This window comes from Aquarana catesbeiana, linkage group LG07 (assembly GCF_042186555.1).
Source record: "Aquarana catesbeiana isolate 2022-GZ linkage group LG07, ASM4218655v1, whole genome shotgun sequence".
NCBI classification, from domain to species: domain Eukaryota; kingdom Metazoa; phylum Chordata; class Amphibia; order Anura; family Ranidae; genus Aquarana; species Aquarana catesbeiana.
Window position 1 is genome coordinate 324,413,507 of NC_133330.1, and position 15,203 is coordinate 324,428,709.

General features: G+C 45.1%; 1 protein-coding gene across 1 annotated transcript in view; it reads right to left on the reverse strand.

Annotated features, from left to right (window-relative positions):
- SGIP1 (SH3GL interacting endocytic adaptor 1) overlaps positions 1–15,203 on the reverse strand; it is a 235,218-nt gene that overhangs the window by 73,543 nt on the left and 146,472 nt on the right. Inside the window, exons 11-13 of the mRNA XM_073593786.1 lie at positions 12,777–12,851; positions 5,174–5,668; positions 64–188 (exon numbers count right to left, since the gene is read on the reverse strand). Of these exons, the coding sequence (XP_073449887.1) occupies positions 64–188; positions 5,174–5,668; positions 12,777–12,851 (695 nt within the window). The remainder of the gene's footprint in view (positions 1–63; positions 189–5,173; positions 5,669–12,776; positions 12,852–15,203) is intronic.

Below are 15,203 nucleotides of genomic sequence, written 5' to 3' on the forward strand. Positions count from 1 at the left end.
CTTGAAAAGTAAAAAAAATTGACATCAGATACCACTGTTACTAAATGTACAAGCAGAACACACCACATCGGTAACTGTAGGTTTTCCAGGAGGAAGTTTAGGCCGGGATGGTGGGCGAGGAGGTGGTGGTGGAGGGGTCGGACTGCAGGTGGCAAGAGGAGTTGCAGGGCGGGCAGGAGATGATGTCCCTGGAGGAATGAAAAATAAATAAATAGATACAAAGTGGAAAACATGTTGCAGAATAAAGCACACATTGGGGTAAGTTCACTAAATTCACTAACGGCAAATAAAATTCGGTAAAAGAGCGCTTGCGGTAAATCAGTTTGGAGAGCGCCCACACGGACCCCAAGTGACTGAGGGTCACTTCCAAGTTCACTCTGCAAATTTCCAATCCAGTAGGGTCTAGTTGCAATATAATCCAAAAGCCCAGGACCAAGGCACTGGATGGCTGTAATCTGGTGAGTAAAACCACCAGCAACAACTGATGAAGATGAATCTTGAAGAAAAAAAAAGTAAGTAGAAAATAATCAAAGTATAATAGTATTTAGAATAGCAGAGCTGAAGAAAAGATATCCATCCCCCTAGAACACTACCAAAAAACTGAAGCATGCTGATAGTAGTAAGTGTTACACCCTGGGCTGGCCTACAGTTTGTTTTGCCAGTGTTCAATCTTCCTGTAGTCAGCAGTATAACCAGTGGCGGCCTGACCATTAGGGGCGCTGCCCCCCTAATCCATGTGCCCAGCCGTTAATCTACATGCAGGGGGCCGGATGCATGGATTTCAATGTGTTTTTTTTTTTTTTTTTTTGAAGAGCGTGAGTAGAGCCCGAGGCTCCAATTGGCTTCAAAAAAGGGGTGGGCTCGGGGCACAGAGCACTGCTCCTTGAGCCCACCCAGTTGTGTGACAATAGCAAATTGATATTGGCTATTGTCTTTCTGCTTCTCCTCCTGGCCAATCAGGAAGCGGGTCCTGAGACCCGATAGGACAGGGAGTCTTAGGACTGATCGCCGCCGTCCATCTCCCTTAAACAGGGGGAGGGTCAGGTTTGTTTGCTGCCGCCGCCCTCCCAAAATACTGGGCACCAGACGCGACTGAGTATGACCCAAAAATTGAAGACTTCTTGTTTCCCTCAACAGACAAAAGAAAATGCTATTTTTGACTTACCGTAAAATCCATTTCTCCAGGTTCATTGACAGACACAGCGCTCCATTATTCAGAACCATAGGGTTATACCGCCTCCTACAGGAGCCGGACACTAGGCAGAAAAAAAAGACTTGGCTACGCCTATGGGCAGTCCTAGGTGGTTTACAACCCCCTCTATCCTATAGGCCTTCAGTTTTAGTAGCAAGCAGTGTCAGAAGTATTAAAACTCCTTAGAGGGATGGGTGCTGTGTCTGTCAATGAACTCGGAGAAATGGATTTTACGGCAAGTCAAAAATCCCATTTTCTCTTTCGTTCATATCGGGGCTGCTCTGTACAAACTAATGAACAGAGCAGGTAAGTATAAGATGTTTGTTATTTAAAAAATAAAAATAAAAAAATACATAAAAAAAACTTTTAATATTACTTTAAGCCTTAGTTTTGCTTGCGTCTTTAAAATGGATGTAAACCCTCTCCTATACCCAGTGAAGTGAACAGCCTCTCAGATGATACACAGAGATGAAACAAATCTCCCTACATAAGTTTTACATGTATATCTGCAGACTTTCCCTTTCTACACCATTTGGAAAGTGCAGATGGTGTTAGAAATGTTTCTTCCTCTTCCAGCAGTGGGTGGGGAGTCTGGGCTTATACTGCGAGAGCTGATTTGAGGAAAGGCACCCTCCCCCCCTCCTCCACACAGGCAGAGGAATGAAGGAACATGCAGAGGTGTATTCTGAATAGACAAGCTCTCTGCTAATCTCCTTCTCCTACACAAATTTTCACTACTGTTATGTCATGTGTTGGACAACTTGTCAGAAGTGACTCTACCAGAAAGAAACAGCACTTAGAGCTTTGAAGAGAGATAAGTAAACACTACACATAGACACTATATTACCAAAAGTATTGGGACGCCTGTCTTTACACGCACATGAACTTTAGTGGCATTCCAGTCTTAGTCCGTAGGATTCAATATTGAGTTGGCCCACCCTTTGCACCTATAACTGCTTCAACTTCTGGGAAGGCTGTCCACAAGGTTTAAGAGTGTGTCTATGGGAATGTTTGACCATTCTTCCAGAAGAGCATTTGTGAGGTCAGGCACTGATGTTGGATGAGAAGGCCTGGCTCACATTCTCCACTCTAATTTTTTTTAATAGCTTCCTTGGATAATACACTGCAAAGAACCTTAAGTAGACACCAAGCAAAACAATTGGGGGGCTTGTCCAGGATTAGTGATAAAAGCTCAACTGAAGCAGATCGGTTCTCCTTTGGACCACATCCTGCCCAGCCTATAGCAGAATGACAGCCGGGCGGGGGTTCCACTATGCTGACTGTACGTCATATGATGTCCAACAGAACAAGCCGCTCTTGCGTGCCCCCGGGTGTGCGCAGCATGGCGATCGGTGGTGCAGTGTGTGTCGCTCGGACACACCGCATCTCCAATCTTGGTAAAGAGCCTATGATGTAGGCTCTTTACCATGTGGTCAGCTGTGTCCAATCACAGTTGATCACAGTGTAACTAGGAAGAGCAGAGGAGTAGAGGAGAGCAAATAAGCAGCTCTCCTGACACGGGGGGATCTGCACTGATAATCAGTGCAGTGATTATCAGTGCAGCTCCATCAGCAGTGTCCAGCTTTGATGCCCACCAGTGACACCAATAAGGGCCCACCAGTAATGGCTGTCAGTGCTGCCCATCAGTGCTGCATATCAGTGCTGCATGTAGCATATCAGTGCCTATCATTGCTGCCCATCAGTGGCAACTATCAGCGCCCATCAGTGGCGACTATCAGCGCCCATCAGTGGCGACTATCAGCGCCCATCAGTGGCGACTATCAGTGCCACCTCATCAGCGCCCATCATTGCTGCCCATCAGTGACGACAATTAGTGCCCAACAGTGGCGACTGTCAGTGCCCATCAGTGGCAACCATCAGTGGCGACTGTCAGTGCCCATCAGTGGTGACTGTCAGTGCCCATCAGTAGCGCCCATCAGCGGCGACTATCAGCGCCCATCAGCGGCGACTATCAGCACCCATCAGCGGCGACTATCAGCACCCATCAGCGGCGACTATCAGCACCCATCAGCGGCGACTATCAGCGCCCATCAGCGGCGACTATCAGCGCCCATCAGCGGCGACTATCAGCGCCCATCAGTGGCGACTATCAGCGCCCATCAGTGCTGCATATCAGTGCCACCTCATCAGCGCCCATCAGTGGCGACAATTAGTGCCCATCAGTGGCGACAATTAGTGCCCATCAGTGGCGACAATTAGTGCCCATCAGTGGCGACTGTCAGTGCCGACCGTCAGTGCCCATCAGTGGCAACCATCAGTGGCAACTGTCAGTGCCCATCAGTGTTGCATATTAGTGCCGCCTCACCAGTGTCAGCCCGTGAAGGAGGAACGTACTTATTTACAACATTTTATAACAGAAACAAAAGTACTTTTTTTTTTTTTTTTTTACATTTTCAGTTTTTTTTCATTTGTTTAGCAAAAAATAAAAAACCCAGCAGTGATCAAATACCACCAAATGAAAGCTCTATTTGTGGGAAAAAAATATAAAAATTAATTTGGGTACAGTGTTACATGACCGCGCAATTGTCATCCAAAGTGTGACAGCGCTGAAAGCTGAAAATTGGTCTGGGCAGGAAGGGGGTGAAAGTGCCCGGTATTGAAGTGGTTAATGTGACAGAGACCTCAGTGTCAATGAACAAGCTTGACTTTTACAGGAAAAACTGATCTACATTGACCTTTAGCTGACCTTTCACTGAAGGTATCCCTAATACATTTTTTTCACCATGTGTTCGAGATTAAAAATTGCCAGCTTTGTGATAAATTTGCTTTGAGCGCATACTTTGTACAGTACATTTTGCAGGATCTATTGCCAAGGTCAACTTGCAGCCATTTGAAAAAGGCTTTTTGTATTTGTACCACATAAATAACAACTGTTCCTAAGACATAGATATGAACCAAGGCCAACTGGACCTCATTTCACATCCCCATGACAATTTTTTTTTTTTATCATTATGTGATTGTATAACACATTAAATCGGGAACCTTGAATGAAACTGGTAAAAGGCAAATGTACCGTATATACTCGAGTATAAGTCGAGTTTTTTAGCACATTTTTTTTTGTGCTGAAAGTGCCCCCCTCGACTTATACTCGAGTCAAGCACTTCTCTGGTGCAAAGAATGACATTTTCCGAACCGACTTTGGGGCCCTATATCTCGGGACCACTTGGTGCTAGAATCCCCAAACTTGGTGTGCAAACCTAGTGGAACTAGCACTACAACATGTCTAAAGATGGAGTTCCTAGCACCAAGTGGCCCCCCGAGATATGGGGCCCCAAAATCAGTTCGGAAAATGTCATTCTCTGCTACAGAAAAGTGCTTGACATTTTCCGAACCGACTTTGGGGCGCTGTATCTCAGGGCCACTTGGAACCCCAGCTATGTTGTAGTACTAGTTTCACCGGGTTTGCTCACCAAATTTGGGGTTCCTAGCACCAAGTGGCCCCGAGATACGGGGCCCCAAAAAACGGTCAACTGTGTCTATCTGCAGCAATGTCCTCTCTGGACCCTTTGGGTCCGGAGATCCCAAATTTTGGCTGCAGCTAGGGGGCATCTAGGAACCCTTAACTACTAGTTTGACGTTCGGGGGACCAATGGCTGCAAATGGGCACAGTGAGGCTGCAAATGGGCATTGTTGACCCTCTTTTCCACTTACAGTAGCTGCGCATTTCTCACCCTAGGCTTATACTCGAGTCAATAAGTTTTCCCAGTTTTTTGTGGTAAAATTAGGTGCCTCGGCTTATATTCGGGTCGGCTTATACTCGAGTATATATAATAAAAAAATGGTCAACCCAACCTTCACACAACCTCCCATTGTAAACTAAAAACCTTTATCAATAGTTTAAAATTAAAAATACACACCGCCTCAGCTTCTTGATAGCATTTTGCCTATTACAAAAAAAAGATAGGAAAACTTTCAATACAACAATAGGCATTTCGAATTTAAAAATGATTAAAAATGTACCACTTGCGCTTCCAGTGCCGCTACTTGAACTTGGCCCAGGAGAAGACACCACAGTCCTGTATGTGGGGGGCGGAGGTGGAGGCGGTGTAGCTCTTTGTCCCAACCCAAAATCTTTAGGAGATGCTGTTATTTCTAATACTTCATCTTTAACGAATGACTGTTCTGCTATTATCTTGTGGACCTCTTCCAGATTGAGCGGGGAAGGTATATTTCGACATATTTCTACAGGGGGTGGTGGTGGCGGCGAAGAAGGTTCACATGGGCTTTCAGGTTCTTCAGCTGAAGGGTACTTAGCCATTATACAAGGAGCAGGGACAGGAGAGATCGATTGTGGGGAAGCGTCAGAAAACCTGACCCATTTATCTTCAGAGGTGACAGCCACAGACCTGGGGGATAGTACAGGGCCAAAAATACTGTCCAAATCATTCACTGGTGAAAGTTGTTCATCTCTGTCGCCTGGTTCTCTCAGTTCAACTTCTGAAACTGTAGCTTGATCTGTGAAGAAAATGTGGAAAAAGACATAAATTAATTTTCTTATGTAAGAAACCTTCAGTAAAACATCAGTATAGTTCAACTGTAGTATTTTGTTGAAGTATCTGTAAATCCAAAGTATGTCCTACACATCATGGCAACTCATATGCCGCGTACACACGATCGGACATTCCGCCAGCAAAATCCGGGATTTATTTCCGACGGATGTTGGCGCAAACTTCTCTTGCATACACACGGTCGCACAAATGTTGTTGGAAATTCTGAATGTCAAGAACGCGGTGACGTACAACATGTACGATGAGCCGATAAAAATGAAGTTCAAAAGCCAGTGCGGCTCTTCTGCTTGATTCTGAGCATGCGTAGAACTCTGTGCATTGGAATTGTGTACACACGGTCGGAATTTCCGACAACAGATTTTATTGTCGGGAAAATTTGAGAACCAGCTCTCAAATTTTTGTTGCCGGAAGTTCCATCAACAAGCTCCCATCGAACATTTGTTGTCGGAAATTCCGACCGTGTGTACGCGGTATTAAAGTAGAACTAAAGGCGAAACTTTTTCTTTTGTTTTGGAAAGAGTGGAAAGGGATTAGAACACCTGTCAGTTTTTATTGCTGTCTGTGCCCCAGTTAGGGAGAGTCACTCTCTCTATTTGTCCTGTTTACCATTATCATTGAAGTGAAGGTAAAAGTAAATCTCAAATTTTGGGTTATCCCCAGAAAAGTAAGAGGGGAAGTTTTCAAATGGGGACACTAGTTCTGGTGACCTGGGGGTCCCCAAAGGATTTCCCTTAATTTGCAGGGATTCCTTCTAGCTTCCTATTTTGGCTTTAGGACAGCAAGTGAAGGGAAATCACTCCAGTAGGGCACAAAGGTCATACAGTAAGCCAACAGGGTTAATAACCCTCCCTTACTCTATCCAAAATGAAAAAAAAGGTTTGCCTGCAGCTCTACTTTAACCACTTCACATCCCGCCCATTATCACATGACATCCGCAGGAGGGATCTCCCATCGTGGGTGGGCGTCATGTGACGTCCTGGGCTTCCCGGCCGTCAGGAGGAGAGGCGCGTCACTTGGGAGCCGATGCGCGTGCCTAGTGGCCGCCGAGCACCCGCTAACAGAGCAGGACCGTGGATCTGTGGGTGTAAACCCACAGATCCACATCCTGTCAGGTGACAGGAGAGCGATCATGTGTTCCCAGTACAGCGGAAAACTGATCGGTCTCCTTCCCTTGCGAGTTCCCTCCCCCTACAGTTAGAATCACTCCCTAGGTAACACAAATAACTCCTTGATCGCCCCCTAGTGTTAAAGCAGAGTTCCACCCAAAAGTGGAACTTCCGCTCATCTGATTCCCCCCCCTCCGGTGCCACAATTGGCATCTTTCAGGGGGGAGGGGGGTGCTGATACCTGTCTACTACAGGTATTTGCACCCACTTCCTGGAATAGACTCCTGTGGGAGTCACGCCCCTTCCCGGATCCCCCTGCTGTCTCCTAGGAAACACACAGGTCCCGGGAGATAGCGGGGACCACTCAGGACACGCAGCAGCGAACCGGGAAGTGAAGCCGCAACGCTTCACTTCCTGATTCCATTACAGAGAATGGCGGCGGCAGCAGCCGAGAGCCGAGCGATTGATCGGCTTCGGCTGCCGACATCGCTGGACTCCAGGACAGGTAAGTGTCCATTTATTAAAAGTCGGCAGCTGCAGTTTTTGTAGCTGCTGGCTTTTAGTAATTTTTTTTTTTAGGTGGACTCCCTCTTTAACCCCTTCCCTGCCAGTGACATTTATACAGTAATCAATGCATTTGTATAGCACTGATCGCTGTATAAATGTCAGTGATCTCAAAAAAGTGTCCGGCCTTTCCGCCGCAGTGTTGTAGTCCTGCTAAAAATCACTAATCGCCGCCATTACTAGTAAAAAAAAAAAAATAATAAAAAGGCCATAAATCTATTCCCTATTTTGTAGACGCTATAACTTTTGCACAAACCGATCAATATACGCTTATTGCAATTTTTTTTACCAAAAATATGTAGAAGAATACATATTGGCCTAAACTGATGAAGAAATTTTGTTTTTTTGGATAGTTATTATAGCAAAAAGTTAAAAAAATATATATTTTTTTTTTTTCAAAATTGTCGCTCTTTTTTTGTTTATAGCGCAAAAAATGAAAACTACAGAGGTGATCAAATACCACCAAAAGAAAGCTCTATTTGTGGGGAAAAAAAGGACCTCAATTTTTTTGGGGTACAGCGTCGCACGACTGCGCAATTGTCAGTTAAAGCGGCGCAGTGCTGTATCGCAAAAAATGGCCTGTCATTAAGGGGGAAAATCTTCTGGTCCTTAAATGGTTAAAGATGCCAACTAATCAGGGGTCACAAAGCAGCGGCACTTTCGGGTCGGTTTGCAGCCGCTATTATTAGCGACATAGCGCCTGCAAACCGCCCCACTGTGAAAGGGCCCTAACACTAGGGGACGATCAAGGGGTTTAATGTGTTCCCTGGGAAGTGTTTATAACTGTGGGGGGAGTGTACTGACTGGAGTAGGAGAGAGATCGCTGTTCCTAATCACTAGGAACAGACAATCTCTCTCTACTCTCCTGACAGATCAATGATCTGTTTATTTACATTGACAGATCCCTTTCTGGCTCTCTGTGGAGCGATCACGGGTGGCTGGTGGACATCGCGCATCAGCTGTCCCACCGTGCAGCAGGCGCCTGCTATAGCTGTTTAAAGGGCCGACGTACAGCTACGGCGATTCGTGGGAACGAGCCGACCTGCTGCAGTATAATGACAGCGACTGGTCAGCAAGTGGTTAACCAAAACACAGCATCATTAGAAGAAAAGGGCAGAATGGGCAAAGAGGACATAAAAAGTCTGCCTGCTTTTTGTTTAATTCACTTTAGAACCATACTTTAATTTGCTAAGTCAAGTAGAATGATTCACCAGCTCTAACAGAGCTAGATCCACGGCTACTAATCGTATTTAAATATCATTACATGGCATCATCCGTTGCTCAGCTGGCTCAGATCAAGCTCTCCTACCCACTGAGATCATGACAGAAAAAACAACGGCTGCAAAGGATGCGTAGAGTGGTTTCACAATATAGCTTGCGACTCCGCCTTTGCTGTGGATCCACAACTGGCACGACTTGTCAGTCGGTGCACCAAGTTAGGAGATACCTGTAGAAAACTACAGGAGAGCTGCTGGAACTGCATCATTGCAAGAGTTCTGCATATATGTGTAATGCCCAAGGTAACTGGCTGAGGCAACTCAAGTGGAAGAGAGAAAAAGCTACTGCAAACACACTAAAACTCAGCTACAGCAACAACTTGCACGCTGCAGCCAAACATTTTTAAACTCTAAAAAGAAATACAAAAATAAAAATACCCCATGTGCTGCTTAAAGTGGAGTTTCAGCCTGGGTGGAAAAAAATGTAAAAGTTAGCAGCTACAAAATACTGTAGCTGCTGACTTTTAATATAAGGACACTTAGGCCCCTTTCACACTGGGGCGGTAGGGGGCGTCGGCGGTAAAACAGCGCTATTTTTAGCGCTGTTTTACCGCGGTATTCGGCCGCTAGCGGTGCGGTTTTAACCCCTCGCTGGCGGCTGAAAAAGGGTTAAAACCACTCGTATATCGCGGCTATAGCTGCGGTATTGCCGCGGTATAGCCACGCTGTCCCATTGATTTCAATGGGCAGGAGCGGTTTAGGAGCGGTGAATACACCGCTCCTTCACCGCTCCAAAGATGCGGCTTGCAGGAGATTTTTTCTTCTCCTGCCAGCGCACCGCTTCAGTGTGAAAGCCCTCGGGCTTTCACACTGAACAAACAGCGGAGGCTGTTTAGGGGCGGTTTGCAGGTGGTATTTTTAGCGCAATAACGCCTGCAAACCGCCCCAGTGTGAAAGGGGCCTTACCTGTCCAGCGATGTCGGACACCTGAAGGCGACCCGTCCATCGGCTTCGGGTGCAGGCCATCCTTACTAAGGGAAACAGGAAGTGAAGCCTTGCGGCTTCACAGCCTGTTTCCTACTGCGAGAGTCGTGCTGCACTTTCTGAATGACCCCGCTGTCTTCTAGGACCTGTGTGTGTCTCCCAGAAGGCAGCGGGGGGCGCGTAAATGACGTAGGTCGCCGCGGCTCCCTTACACAGAAGTGGGAGTGGGTACCTCTTTTTGACAGGTATTCACCCCCCTGCCCCCCAAAAGGAGGGGGGAAGCAGATAAGCGGAGCTTCCACTTTTGGGTGGAACTCTGCTTTAAATAAATAAAAATTTTTAACTAAAGAGCAGCTAACACCCTTGCTCTATCACCAACATCAAAAGAATACAAATATAAAAATAAATGTGCAGCGCTCCTTCCTGCTACAAGTGAACCTCATAACCCCCCCCCCCCCACAAATCTAATAAAATAATAAGTGAGCACAAAAACATATTTTAATAATCATTCATATAAATATAGAATTTCATAATTCAAAACCATATAGTGCATATATTACACATAGTTTGTGAAAAAAAAGCAAAGAAATAAAGCCTCGAAATTGATAGTTCCAAACGATCATGCACAACCTATTCCTATATGAAATTATTTCTTTTTAAATTTATATGAATAATTAATATATTATGGTATTGTGGTCACTTATTTTATTTATGTGAGAAATGTTCTGGTTTACACATACAGTAAAAGATATGTGGGGTATGAGAGGTTAACTTGTTTATTTTTATAATAGCAAAAGAGAAACCTCAATCAGACTCACTTAAAGTGTTAGTAAACCCAGGAGCCTGCATTCACTATATCTGGTCTCCCACACCACACAGAACATGGAAATGCAATTATTTTAGTAAATATAAACTGCTAAATACCTTTTATCATCAGCAGTATAGAGCAGTCTTGTGACTTCTATCAGTGTCTGGATAAAGCTTGTGGGAGGAGTTTTCATTCTCCTCAGACTATCCTGTGAGGCTGCAGGACCCCTGACCCCGTCTGGACAGTGCTGATTGGCCCTGTGCTGATCACATGCACTCTCCCAAAAAAGACCAAAGGCTCTGTCTTATTAGGAGATAGACTGGGGACTGTAAATGATGGGGAGGATCAGAGAAGACAATGCGGGAGATCAAAGGGTAAGTTCACCTTTTTTTCCTAAATTCCAGCTCCTCTACCAATCCTCCTCTACCAATAGAGCATTAAAGAGGTATGAGCTAGTATGCATCGCATACTAGTTCATTATGAAATACATACCTTAGAATGCAGCTGTTGCAGAGGTCCCCACACACTGATGTCATGGCGGACATCTTTCCCGGAGCTTCTTCCAGGTTTGCGGGCTCCGAAGGAACAGCACCCGTGGGCCGTTCCTTCAGAGCACATGAGCCAGTGATGTCACTGGTTGCATGCATTGTAAATATCTCCCTAAACTGTACAGGTTTAGGAGATATTTTCTCTACCTATAGGTAAGCCCCATTATAGGCTTACCTATACGTAAAAGTTTGCAGAGGAAGTTTAATTTCTCTTTACTGTACTTCTCTTGCAAACATAAAACAGCTTTCCATTGTTTCTATGCACATTCACCTCACTGTCTTCATGGCTGTTTAAAAACACTTTTCCATTACTTCTGCCTTACTTCCTGGACAGACGAGAGGTCATGACACAGAAAGGAGTTGACCAATGCCAAATGAACGATCTATGCAAGATTAAAGTTAAGGTAGGGCGGGAAAAAAAAAAAAAGAAAAAAAGATGCCTGTGTATTTATTAGAAAACAGTGATCACTGATTGTATTCCATTTAAAAAACATGCACCTGGAAGTGGGTGGGTAGGTAGGAGGGTAGATAATGCAGGGTGTATACTTATGAGGTCAGCTGGTCAACTCCTTCCTGTGTCATGACATATAGCCTTGTCCAGGAAGCAAGGCAGAAGTAATGGAAAAGTGTTTTGAAACAGCTATGAAGACAGTGAGGTAAGCGTTTGTAGAATAAATGGAAAGCTTTTATTTTTGCAAAATAAGTTATATGTTATATTGGTACATAGGGGAGCTGAAATTTAGAGAAAAAAAAGGCAAACTTAGCCTTTAAACCCTTATGTTCCACAGTAATGCCCCGTACACATGGTCGGATTTTCCATTGGAAAATGTGCGATCGGAGCGTGTTGTCGGAAATTCCGACCGTGTGTGGGCTCCATCTGACTTTTTCCATCGGATTTTCCGACACACAAAGTTTGAGAGCAGGCTATAAAATTTTCCGACAACAAAATCCGTTGTCGGAAATTCCGATCGTGTGTACACAAATCCGACGCACAAAGTGCCACGCATGCTCAGAATAAATTAAGAGACGAAAGCTATTGGCTACTGCCCCATTTATAGTCCCGACGTACGTGTTTTATGTCACCGCGTTCAGAATGATCGGATTTTCCCACAACTTTGTGTGACCGTGTGTATGCAAGACAAGTTTGAGCCAACATCCGTCTGAAAAAATCATAGGATTTTGTTGTCGGAATGTCCGAGCAATGTCCGACCGTGTGTACGGGGCATAAGTATAACAAGCATGCTTTACTGCATATACAGACTGATTTTACTGTTGTGGGTTTAGTAACACTAAATCGGCCAAAGATGAATTTGAATCTCAGCCGGTTCCTTCTATGGGAAGTCTGGTTAGACTGAGTTGATCCATTAAACGACTTCAGTACAACCAGCCTGTCGGATTTTTTCATGCGATCATTGCCGGTAGCTATAGCTGCCAGCAGTGATTGTATTCTGTCGTATGTGTACCGCCTGAACATGTAAATAAAGCTTTGGACCCTTCTGAGAAATCCTTGGCGTGCTGATGACATTTCTCCATTCAGACTGCCGGCAGGGAAGGCTCTGGGCCGACAAAAACTTTAGCACTGCGGGAGGGACTGTGTTGACGGGGGAATCAAGCAATTTTCTTTCCTTCCACCCATGGTGGAGAAAATTGCATAAACTATGGGCTGCTTTACTGGTGTTCCCAAATTACCTGTGGCCCCGGTCGCTGCAAGTTTCCAACACAATGGAGGTCATTCGTTTACACCAAAACCAATGAGCTACTGTAGAGTTCACAGCACAGGAAACAATACAAAACTTCAAGTAGAAAAGACTGTTTACTGATAGCATACCTATGCCTGCTGGCAATGGCGATGCCGTTCTGGGTGGAGTGGCCGGAATATTTTTGGGTGGAATAGGTGGAGGTGCTATAAAAGACAAAAACAAAAGGGTTAAAGTCCAAATATACATACAATAGACAGAATTTAGTATGTTCTTTACTAAAATGGTTAAAAATTCCTACTTTGCTAAATTAGGCGGGTTTAGTGCAGCATTTCTCCACCAGTTTTCAATCACGACCCTTTAAAAGTATGCAAAATCTTGAGGCACCCCAGGTAAATCATATCTTGAAACATTTGGCCTTCATTTATATTATTTATTATTATAAATAATAATGGGTTGTGTCCCCTGCTGTAGTCCATGGTTCCATCCCCTGACCCCTAGGTCCCTGCCAAGTCCTGTGGTGAAGTAAGAGTTGGAGGAAGGAACCATGGAACATGATGGGGGGACATTCTCAAAACTTTTGATTGCTGAAGAGACCGAAAGCGGCTTGAGCAGCAGAGTAGGAGGAAAGTAAAACACAACTGCAGGAGTGACGAGTATACTACAACTTCTTGGGACTTTAAATGAAGCATGTGACACACAACTGGTAAAATTGATGCACGATGGCACATTTATTGATTAATAAGGGTACAAATAAAACATGGCACATTACAGAAATGAAAGGTGTTAGTATGAGCCAACATGCATTCCTTAACATCAAATTATATTAAAATCCATAATTTTCATACAATTCATGTATATGATCTAGATGTAAACACATGATTATACTATAACTTAGGGCTGGGCAAAAAATCGATTTGCATCTTGAATCGAGTTGAGAAATTTTCAGCAAATCGATTTTTTAGATTTCTTTTTTTTTCCACCAGGACCGGCGCTGACAACGCGCCGGTCCTGAGGAGAGGAGTTTTTAGGTGAGGCCGCGGCTTCGGCCTAGTCTGCGAGGCCGGACAACGCGGACTAGGCCGAAGCCATGGCCTCGCCTAAAAACTCCTGCCCGCAGCTCCTCAGTGTCCATCAAAAAAAAAAACTCGTTTTGAATCGTGTTTTTATTTTTTTTGGAGAAAATTGCCCAGCTCTATTATAACTGCATCCAAAAAGCTCAGTGCGTTTCGTGGAATATGTTGCACTTCTTCAGGAGGCGGTGCAGAATGCGTATAAATCAACTCAGAGCTGGAACATGTGGTGCTGTGAGTTGAGGATGGCTGGGAATGCATCTGTCCCGGGAGCTGTGGAAGCGTAGCCTGCGGGCAACCAAGGCACATACCTGCACCACTTCAGGAGGGGATGGGTGTCCATGTTTATGATTAACAGTGGTGCATATAGCAGCTTCAAGGGTTTTCCTGATGCCAATTGTTGTGGCAATGAATCCAAGTGTGATCTACAGAGTCCCCAGAGTTCATGCACCACTGTTAATGAGAAAACTGCTACACTATGTGGGTCCTTCCGCCTCTCTCCACAGATGAGACCTGGTTTTAGCATATGCGGTTACCATCATCCTCTTTGTCTGGTAATATGTCTAGGCTAATGACATCATGCACAGCTTTCTCTTGCGAGAGTTTGACAGCAGGGGGGGGAGGATAGTGGAGGAGAGGTGAATCACAGCAGAGCCAAGGAAAGCTGCAGAGCTGGAGGGGAGTGGGATGAGTGGGATGAGGGTGGAGATAGGAGGATACTGTAGATATCCACATGTATTCACGAGAGGAGAAATGTGCAGGCAAGCATTGGTGTGAGTGTGTGTGTCTGTGTAAATCCAGGAAGTGAACAGGCAGCAGCTTCAGCTGCCCACAGTTAAAATGATTGCAACCAGACTCAGTGGAGGGAGATTTCTGCAGCATATTTGGCAAGTACAGAATCACAGTACAGTAATACCTCGGATTGCGAGTCAACGCGGTTAACGAGCGTTTTCGCAATATGCGCTATTATTTTTTTTTTTTTAAATTCTGACTCAGTTTGCGAGCGTTTTCTCGCAGAACGAGCAGGATTCAAGCCTCTGGGGGGTGCAGTACCGCATTTGGCCAGAGGTGCGGGGGCGCCGGTGACACTCGGAGACGCTCAGAAACACTCGGAACCGTTCCGTTTGAGCGTCTCTGAGCCTCTTAGAGTGCATCAGAGCAGCTCCGAGCGTTTGAGTGTCTCCGGTCCCCCCCCACCCACCTCTGGCCACATGCAGTACTGCATACAATAGCAGTCACTGTGGAACGAATTATCTGAGTTTCCATTAACTCCTATGGGGAAACTCGCTTTGATATACGAGTGCTTTGGATTACAAGCATTCTTCTGGAATTAATTATGCTCGTAATCCAAGGTACCACTGTATATATAAAATAATACGCAAAGTGGTTGGAGGGAAGCCTCAGAATGGCAAAGATGTTTTTATTACAAATTATGTGAGCAGACTGCAGTTCCTCTTTAAACTTCACAGTGGACTAGCTTTTTGA